The sequence below is a fragment of the Pungitius pungitius genome, chromosome 4 (genome assembly GCF_949316345.1).
Source record: "Pungitius pungitius chromosome 4, fPunPun2.1, whole genome shotgun sequence".
Taxonomy (NCBI): Eukaryota; Metazoa; Chordata; class Actinopteri; order Perciformes; family Gasterosteidae; genus Pungitius; species Pungitius pungitius.
The window spans coordinates 24802305-24812859 of NC_084903.1; the positions used below are offsets into that span (position 1 = coordinate 24802305).

Consider the following 10555-nt stretch of genomic DNA (forward strand, 5'->3'; position numbering starts at 1 on the left):
TCATTGTGTGATGTCAGAGCGGCGGACTCCACGCAGGAAGTGACCCGGCTGCGTCCTGTGCGTCTCATCAGGGAGGACGGCATCATCCGCCCGTACGACCTGACGGAGTCGGAGGGCTTCGACCTTTTTCAGGTTTGATCGCTGCGCCTCCTTTGGTTTCATTTTATTGTAATCAAACACACAACAGCAGTCATAAAGGACTCAGCGGAGTGTGGTGGAAACCATGGCAACGTTAAAACAACAATAATACAATAGAAATAATGAAAGGGTTTTTCTCTCTTGGACGATTAAAAGCTTTTAATCAGTATCTTCTTCTTCTTCTTCTTCTTCTTGTGTCACATGCAGCCTGATGAGGAATCAACAATTTCACCATAAACTATATTATAATTGTTATATTAATTCATTCTGTGTCACAAAGCTTTAAGGCTTCACCCTGTAAATACTGTCCTTATGAGACCAGGATTCTAAGCTTGCACCAGTGTTACATCATGAATCACATCGTTATAAATAAGTGACTACGAAGCCTGTTTCATCTCCTGGAGATTCCACAGTATTTTTGTAAAACATTGGATCACATGTGACCTTGTAGTTATAAATAACCTGTGATACTTCTGTGATGTTCTGCATGACTTCTGACCTTTGACCTCTGTTCTGCTCGTATTGAGTGTGAAACGGTTGTTAATAAAACTACTTCCTGATTAACACTTTCACTCTGGTACTACCTGCAAATAGATGGTACTACCATCTTCATAGTATGAATACATATATGTGTATACATATAAATGTATGAAGGAGCTTTTTCTAATACCACAACTTGTAAGTTAGGAATTTCTGATGAGTCGCATAGTAGTATTCTTATTAAAGTATTATCATAGTAGTATTCTTATTAAAGTATTATCATAGTAGTATTCTTATTAAAGTATTATCATAGTAGTATTCTTATTAAAGTATTATCATAGTAGTGTTTTTATTATAGTTTTCCCATAGTGGTATTCTTATAGTTGTACTATAGTGATCTACTCGTTGTGGTATTTCTATAGTAGTATTCTTATAGTGGTATTTTCATTTGCATGTCTTCCTGTGTGCCCCCCCCCCCCCCCCCCGTGTGCTCTCACTAGCGCTCTGAGATCAAACATCTGGACGGTGAAGTCTTCAGAGACCACTGTCTGTTTCCTGGACACCGGAAGACCACCATCCTCATCACCAACAGGTGGAGCTCCTCAGAGACTCCTCCATGTCCCACCTGCTCACCGCATGGTCCCGTTTGTTGATGTTGTTGTTGTTGTTGTTGTGTAGGAGGGTTTTGTGCGTTAAGGAGATCGACTTCGTCGGTCACTTTAACCGAGAGTGGGAGTGTTTGTTTGAGAACTTCTACCGACCTCCAGCTGTGACGGGATCTGAGCTGAAGATCTACTGCAAGGTGCTGTCTGTCTGTCCCTGTCTGTCCCAATGATCCGTCCCCACGAAGGCGTCACACACACACGTTCAGCTACCTTCATTTGATGAAAGCCCATCACTCCTCCCATCTGATTGGTTCTTAGCCGCCGTGACCTTTCACGCGGCTGTGTGTTTAATCTACACATCTCAACTACTTAGTGATCATGTGACATGCGTGTGGACAGAGGAGTGACTCACTGTCTTTCAGGAGCAGCAGATGTTAAAGTTGCCAAAGAGGGACGGTCAGGAGTCGGTGAGGACGGTTCAGCTTAGAGACCCAAACACTGCTCAGGTAAGACAGTAATACAAACAATACCCTTATTATTATTATTATTAGCATCATGAAACATACTGAGCATGTGCAGCAGGTTTTTTTCACCTGGTTACCGTGGTTACCCACAGAAAATGCAGGTGGCCATATCTGATGCCCAGATGGCGCAGCGGCAGCACCACATGGCGCGACAGAAGTCCCAGCGCTTCCTCAAGGGCAACGGCCAGCAGTGACCCACTTCCTGTTCTCTGCTGTCAAACACTGCATATTGTAAAATATGTGAAGGAAATATAAAAGTATACATAGTTTATTTAGCAGGGAATATGAGTCTTTTAAACTTCCTGTTGCCAGGATCCGTCCAAAGAGCTGTAAGGATTGTGGGTTTGATTTACAGCTGATGCTCTTATTTTGAAGTGTGACTGGTCCAAAGAGGTGTTTGCTAAGGATTGTGGGTTTGATATACACTGGAAGCACTTATTTTGAAGGGGAACAAGGTCCTGCTGCTGTGAGGCATTCTGGGTAATAGTCCTTCATCAAATGATGGTGATGTGATGGTTAATGAATTGAGACGAGTTCTCTTTGTTTTCATTTAACCATCTTTAATACATTTGGGTTTGGGTTTTTCTTCCCTGCTTTTCGCCTGCAGGCTGCAGGGCCACATGGTTGAAGATGAAGCCACGTGTTGCACTAAACTAATATTTGCAATAATTCAGTTGATGATTGTGACAATCGTATCCCTCAGAGGAGAATAAAAGACATTCAAATGTCTTTAGACAATATCTTACTTGAATGTTTAGTCCATGTAACATTCAGTGGATCTAATAAATCCAAGGATACAGAATGTTTATGTGTTTCACTATTATTTTTGTAACTCTTAAATGTATTTGCTTCCATATTCATGTTTGAAAAACAAGATGATGTGTGAGCTAAATAAATGTCTGTGTGAGACATGGCGTGTTTTATTGTGAAGGAGCGCATGAAGCTGGGAAAGTGAGAGAGTTTAAGCTGAACCACGTGACGCGTAGTGAGACTCCTGATTCCTCTCATACTGCAGCCTGGCTGCAGGGTGGAGGCCGTGGGTGGCTGCAGGGTGGAGGCCGTGGGTGGCTGCAGGGTGGAGGACGTGGGTGGCTGCAGGGTGGAGGACGTGGGTGGCTGCAGGGTGGAGGACGTGGGTGGCTGCAGGGTGGAGGACGTGGGTGGCTGCAGGGTGGAGGACGTGGGTGGCTGCAGGGTGGAGGACGTGGGTGGCTGCAGGGTGGAGGACGTGGGTGGCTGCAGGGTGGAGGACGTCCCCTCATGCGACCTGTGAGGCCTCCGTCACCAGGCACTCGCTGACAGGAAAATCCCTCTTAATATTTGTTTGTGTGCACAACAAAATACTCAAAAAATACTGTTTACATTGATGTTCATAAGAGCACTACACAGACCCGGGGGGGGGGGGGGGGTGGGGGGGTTATGGGGATTAAATAACGTTCTAACTAAGAGCAGTTTTATGTGTCTTATGTGAATTTAACAACACAACATCAGTTGCCAACGCCACGTGACGGAAGCGCGTTCATAAACTAAAATGTGATGTTATGTATTCTATTATAACATTTATATCGATATTCCAGTTAATTCTATTACTTAATATTTAAAAGTGAAGTCTGATCGCCTGCCTTCCTCCTGAATAAATGAAATTCTCCTCGGCCCGCACTGCATGCTGGGACTTGCTGGGCCCCAAAGGACAGATCCGATGTGTCCTCCAAAGCGTCTCCTGGGGCCGCGTCCCTCGAGGCGCTCTGTGGAGCCGACGGAACGAGACCGACGAGTGGGACACAGCGAGGTTCCCTCACTGGTTGTACTGGTTTGGGTTTGTGGAGCTATTGGAGTGTTTCTACACATGTCTCTTGTGAAGGTTGTTTGGTCTTCTCTGGTTTGGATTTCATTTCTTCACCACAGCTTCATTCGGAGGTGATATGAAGACCTGCCGCTCTGATCAGTGGCTTTAAAGCGCACCTTTAGCCACTCTGGTGTAAGAAGTGTGCAGATGAGAGAACTTGTTTGTCCTGGATCCAGTGGAAGCAGCGAGCTAACGGCTTCCTCTCCGATTAGACTCAAGGACGTCTGTCAGCTGACTGAACTGCAGACCTTCCTGTCCCTGCAGAGACAAACCATGACAACATGTTGATGACTTCCTGTTCCTGCACAGCTCAGAAGGGAAGTGAGGACTCATCACATCTCCTCAGGTCATCGCCGTGCATCCGAGCATTATGGGTTCACAGACGTGTGAAGGTCGGTCCGAACGACGGAGACGTGTTATTGTCCAACGGGTCGAAGATCTTCACTAAAACAAGAGGACATGTTTAGAAATACATTCTTCATACAAGTCCAACTTTCCACTATTTCATCAGAATCTGAGAATAAAAGGTGTGGAACCATCAGGTTAAAGGAGATTGAAGGACAAAACCGGATCTCATGGAGCTGGATATTTGTGTGCATGGTGTACAGGAGAAGATGTGAAGATATCAGAACCTGTCAGTGCAGGAGGAAATAATCACCTGTGTAGACTCACACCTGGAGACTCAAACACACCTGAATCCGACACGTAGCGATTAGCACCGGAGGAAGGAAAGCGGAACAAACAAACTTCACATTTTCTCTAATGGAATCACATCCTCAAAATAATGGGCTTTGGGAGCGAGGCAGAGATGTTATTAGATGATGTAGTGAAGACATGTGAGAAGGTGCTGGACCCCCCCTGACTCACTGCAGTGAAACGTCAAACTGGTTCCAGCAGGTAGATGTTTGGATGAGTTCATTTTCATTACTATTTTTTAGTGAGTGTCTGAGAGTGTATTTATACTTCGTTGATCAGTTGGAGTTTAATTTATTGTCTTCAGAAAAATCTCAGAAAACAGTGAAACAGACAAAAATAATAACTTAAATAACTTTATTTCCAATTAAAAGTCACCGTTAGTGATCTGTGTCCTGCCATATGGTATATACATCTATATATATATATATATATATATACATATCACATCACGAGGCGTTCACTGCCCGCATGTTTACAGCAGCGCTGCCTTCAATGTAATCACAAGCTTCCTGTTTACTTTGACCTTCCTCTCGTCTCTTTCACGTTTTCCCTCCTCAGACTCGGCTCATGTTTTTGCTTAGTGGGTCAGTGAAGGCAACACGCCTGTGCTGCTCCTTCATTTTATTATAATTATTTACATGTCCCGAACTGTTAAAGAGGCCCCGCCCCCTGGCGCTCACAAAGGACTCTGATGTGCCCCCCCCCCCTCCATCCGCCTGCTGCAGCTCTTTATTGGGCATAAAGCGAAGTTTCGGAGCCGAGCAGCGGAACAGCAGCAGTGAGTCCTCCTTTGTTCTCTGCTGGAGGTTCTGCTCCAACCAGAAGACCACGCGTCGGGAGCCTTGAACCTGGTTTAAGACAAGCCACCTCCCAACATCTGAGTCCCGTCTCAGTCTCATCTCAGCTGTAAAAGTGAAATGATACTGGGATGAAAGGAGATCATAGTACTGAGAGGACTAGGAGGACGACACAGATGAGACACCATTAGGTTTACTGTCCTCTCAACGCTGTCATCAGAGGTTTCTGCTGGGCGGAGTCCCACCAACCAGTAAACATGGTGTAAAGTCCATGCAGTTCAGAGTTTCTGCCTCTGCGTCCTGGATGGATTTATAAAGTGGTAGAAACACAGTCAGGCTGTGTGCGAGGGGGGGCGAGGGGGGGGGGGGGGGGGGGGATGTAATGACTTCCAGCTGCCTGAGGCTGAGCAGAAGAGGTTGTTTGATTTCTACACAGTCAGAAAAAGAATCGGTGACCTTCTGAATTCAACATGTTGAACATTTTAACTTGTGAATTCCTCTTCATCTCATTCCTCTTCCTCTTCATCAAAACTCAACAAACAGACGTTTGTGGGCGAACAGCCTGAAGTGGAATGTGAGGAGCCTTTGCTTCGTCGGGTTGAGTCTGTGAAGATGGGTTCGGCGAGGTTTGGTGAGGATGGTGTTTGCTGATCAGAACCTGAATATTGAAGATTTCCTTCTTGTCCACGGGTACGTAGAGCGACAACATGGAACAGGAGCGGCTTCTGGATGATGAGGATCTTCTGCTGGGTCAGACCTTCTTCATTCTCCTCTTGCGGCTGGGGATTCGGTCACAACCTTCCTCCACCTGAACCTCTCGCAGCGCGGAGAGAAAAGATCCTCGAGGAAGTAAAATAAACAAAGGAGGGAGCAGAGGGGGAGGATTCAGAGCCGAGCGGAAAAAAGCAGAGCAGGGGTTAACTCGGCCCCCAGGTATGCCCCCCCCCCCCAGCGACAGGGAGCTGAGTTTAGATTAACCGCTCCGCTGTGACTCAGAATAAATATGAAGCCGTTCGTGTGTGAAGACGATGGAACCTGAGAATCCATAAACACCTTCAGTCTGATCCTGACCTCAGAAACCCTTCATCCATTATCACATTAAGCAGCAACTCTTCAGAAGACCAGGAGGACAGGACCATCTGAAATGGTGACGTCGAATGATTGATCGTCCAGATGTTTGAGGTGTGCGTGTATTTTTCTACTTGACTACAATTCAGATGGAAATATTTGACCTCCACGACATTCATTTGAGCTGCAGTGACTTATAACAAGAAATAAGCTGAAAAATATTACAGTATTAATACCCACTGAGGACAGACCAGATCCTCCAGCAGAGACCAGTCCACTGAGGACAGACCAGATCCTCCACCAGAGACCAGTCCACTGTGGACAGACCAGATCCTCCAGCAGAGACCAGTCCACTGTGGACAGACCAGGTCCTCCAGCAGAGACCAGTCCACTGAGGACAGACCAGGTCCTCCAGCAGAGACCAGTCCACTGTGGACAGACCAGATCCTCCACCAGAGACCAGTCCACTGAGGACAGACCAGGTCCTCCACCAGAGACCAGTCCACTGAGGACAGACCAGGTCCTCCAGCAGAGACCAGTCCACTGTGGACAGACCAGATCCTCCAGCAGAGACCAGTCCACTGAGGACAGACCAGGTCCTCCAGCAGAGACCAGTCCACTGTGGACAGACCAGATCCTCCACCAGAGACCAGTCCACTGAGGACAGACTTGATCCTCCAGCAGAGACCAGTCCACTGAGGACAGACTTGATCCTCCAGCAGAGACCAGTCCACTGTGGACAGACTAGATCCTCCACCAGAGACCAGTCCACTGTGGACAGACTTGATCCTCCACCAGAGACCAGTCCACTGTGGACAGACTTGATCCTCCAGCAGAGACCAGTCCACTGTGGACAGACCAGATCCTCCACCAGAGACCAGTCCACTGAGGACAGAACAGATCCTCCAGCAGAGGTTTTCTAAAGGGACCCTGGTGGAAGGAGACACTACCACTTGGTCACCAGAATCAACACAGATTTAATGTTCCTTCTAATAGATTTAAACCTTCTCGTTGTGTGACTTTTAAAGTAAACATCTAAATGCTCCTCTGGGTTTTGGTCTCCTGCAGCTTAAGATGTTCTTGCTGCTTTCTGTCATCATCTCCCCTCCTTGGCTCCTCCTCCTGCTGAAATACATCTGTCAGTCAGGCAGAATTGTTTCCAGCTCTGCTGATGAAACCCTGTTCCTTTATGGTGGAATTCATGACCCACTTTCCACGAGCACATTCCCAAACGTTCCTCTGAACCATGATTGATATCCGTCAGCATTGAGAGTGAAGCACCGCCCCCGAAGCCCCTGAAAGTGATTCTCTTTACCAACATCTGTCCTCACGAGGAACGGGAAGGCTCCTCGCTCATCTGCACATGCAGGTTCTTCTGCAGGAGTCGGGTGTCAACGCTCGGCCTCTTGGGAAAATGTAAACCAGGCCTCAGGAAGGAACCGGGTTCTTGGAAAGGAGGCGGGCCACTGGAAGGGGGGACTTGAAGCGGGCTGCAGGAAGGTCTCTGAAGGACAAACTCTGAGAATGTATCACAACTTGGAGTCAATTCTTCATCATTTTAACAATAATGTCCCCTTTGCTTCGGAGCTCTGACTCTTTACTCCATCAAACAGCATCTTGAATTCCTCTCTCTGTGACCTTTGACCCCACTGATAGGAGCCATCACGAACAGGTCAACAGGAAAAGTCCCCCAGGACTTCTTCTGTGGTTTCATGACTGCACTGTCGCGCTGAGGGAATTCAGCAAACAGGAATGTCTTTTTAGCAAAACAGCTGACCGGAAACACAATAAAGTAAAATATGTACAAATATCAAATGTTTGTAATAATGTCGTCATGTTATGGATGTTTCTTTGTGGAACTGTACCCGGAGGTCTGTCTGCAGGCCTCTTTTTCCAGCCTTTATTACCCAATTAGTGTGATTACGAGCTGGTTTACGGTTTGCACCTGAGCGCTGACTCCCAGGTGAACCCCTGCAAGACGGACAGGTGCCAGAGGTGGGGGCGTGGCTTCGGCCTGAAGGCGGCGACAGGCTCCTTGGTTAGAGTTTCAGAATAATGGAGACGTGTTGTACAACCACTATGGACATAGATGGTGTCATGTGATTCCTCCACTCAATACATCACTCACATTCCATCTGAGGAGAATATATCTGAACATGACCAGGTGGTCATGTTCAGATGTTGGTGTTGATGATGTCACAGGTCTTCCCCTGATGCTCCGCCTCCTGCTCTGATTCAGGGTGGCGGTGCTCTGACTATTCTGCTGCCCCCCCCCCCCGCCTTTGTCAGGTAGTCTCCAGTTGGTAGACCAGTCCTGGGTCATGTGGCGGCGGTAGAGGGTTCAGCGTGTTGCTGGAAGGCACTAGGGCAGTCTTCTGTCTTCATCAGGTCCGTAATCCAACCCACCAGACACCTGAATGTGCAGAAGAATCCACTGAGTCCACATGACCACCATCTCAGCCGTGTTCCCAGTGGAGCACTGGAGTCTGAGCAGGTTCATCAGCTGACCTTTCATCTCATATCTACATTTGTAAAATATCTTTTTTTTAAGGTTCACATGAACCATGTTTAAATTTGTCAAAGAACCTTGACCGGATTTAGTGATGGAGAAACCAGGACTTTCTGGTTTGGGTGATATTTATCTCTACAACACAACATTTAGGAGGCAGAAACCTTGTGGAGATCCAAACAAGAGAGGTCATCAAAGAGAACATAAGCAATGTATGGACAAACAATAAATGTGTGTATGTATATACAGTATATATATATATATATATATAATAAAGACCATCTACCTTTGGAAGCTGAGTTCTGGTTTTCTATGGTTTTCAGGTGACTCACCTGAGGCTCCCACTGTGGAATGTGACTCTGTTTAATACAAAAGCTTCTTTTAAAAGCCGCCTCATAAAAGAGAAACCAGTGGTTAGTGTGAGTGATGAGTCTGGGTGGTCTGAGGTGGGCCTGGGAGGGGGGGGTTCACCTCATTATTTATGAGGTCTGATGAAGCTGATTCCCACTGAGTCCTGTTTTCGTTGTCTCGCTGCTGTTTTTAAGGATGAAAACAGCAGAGCTGTTATCAGAGTTTTCTCAGGTGTTCGCTTGTGTTTCCCCTCCAGAGGCGTGTTATGTTTCCACAGAACAAACGTGTGATCATGTGATTGAATTTTGTCCGCAATGATGTCACCTCAGCCAGCGCATTTCTAACAGGAATAAAGAGCGTTGGTGAAACACTACGAGTTGGAAAAGTGATCATATCTGGAGTGCTGGAGCTTCAAAGAGGTGCACTGTGGGTAATGTCGGAACCAGGTTTTGGAATGTAAGAAGAATGTGCTGAGTAGAAAAGAACGGTTTCTGGTTCTGCTGCATTGATTTTACACATGTCATCGAGTCTGAGGGGGTGTGAGGAGGTCTAAAAGGGTCTGAGGAGGTTGGAGGAGGTCGGATGAGGTCTAAAAGGGTCTAAGGAGGTTGGAGGAATCCGTGCGGGTTCCATTCAGTTTGCCAACAAACAGGATATTATTATTAAGGCTCCACCCATTTATCATGCACAGTGACACAAATCAAACACACCCACAAAATGAGAAGCTCACAACGTTATCATTCAGACGGAAGCTTCTTCAGTTATCTACTGAGTGTGTGTGGGGGGGGGTTAGAGGTCATCTAGGGTGGTTTATTTTAGGGAGCAGCAGATACGAAGCATCCTTTGACCCCAGGATGTCTGCAGGATGTTTTCTTCTCTGTGGCTCTCAGGGTTAGGGTTAGAGAGACTTTTCAAGGTTACGGCATTTCATCAACATCTTTAAGCGGTATCTCTTTATAATAAAGGTTCACATGTTTTTAATGAAGAATCTTAAAGAAATGCTTCTCTTCTGTAGACACTCACCTGTATCTGTATATATACTTACCTGTACCTGTAGATACTCACCTGTACCTGTAGATACTCACCTGTACCTGTAGATACTCACCTGTACCCGTACCTAGTCACCTGTACCCGTAGATACTCGCCTGTACCCGTACCTAGTCACCTGTACCCGTAGATACTCACCTGTACCTGTACCTACTCACCTGTACCTGTAGATATTCACCAAAACAAATAATCCTGCTAAACCGACTTAAAGTGAAAATGAAAAGAAGTTTAAAGTTTCAATCAGATTAAAGTACTTTAAAAGTACTTCAAGTACTGTTGTTACAACATTTTAATTACAGAACACGCTTTCATAACATGTATTAATACTTGTAGTACTAATACATCTTTTTATTTATCTGTATTATGTACTTTTAGGATCCTGTCGGTGTTGGCACGCTGCAGGAGTGGGTGCGGAGCTGCACGTGTCTGGTTTCTCCTCCGGGAGGGGCGGGGACAGGGGGGATGTTGGGGGGGGGCGGTGATGAAGAGGAGGA

The 10555-nt window shown here is 46.4% G+C and overlaps 1 protein-coding gene across 7 annotated transcripts in view; it reads left to right on the forward strand.

Moving 5' to 3' along the window:
• Positions 1-2656, forward strand: part of vps13c (vacuolar protein sorting 13 homolog C) — a 39226-nt gene extending 36570 nt beyond the window's left edge. For all 7 annotated transcript variants that reach the window (XM_062561937.1, XM_062561938.1, XM_062561939.1 and 4 more), the window contains 5 exons: positions 18-132; positions 1119-1210; positions 1297-1420; positions 1646-1729; positions 1840-2656. In XM_062561937.1, coding sequence (XP_062417921.1) covers positions 18-132; positions 1119-1210; positions 1297-1420; positions 1646-1729; positions 1840-1941 — 517 coding nt within the window. In that variant the 3' untranslated portion in view covers positions 1942-2656. The remainder of the gene's footprint in view (positions 1-17; positions 133-1118; positions 1211-1296; positions 1421-1645; positions 1730-1839) is intronic.
• The last annotated feature ends 7899 nt before the right edge of the window (positions 2657-10555 follow it).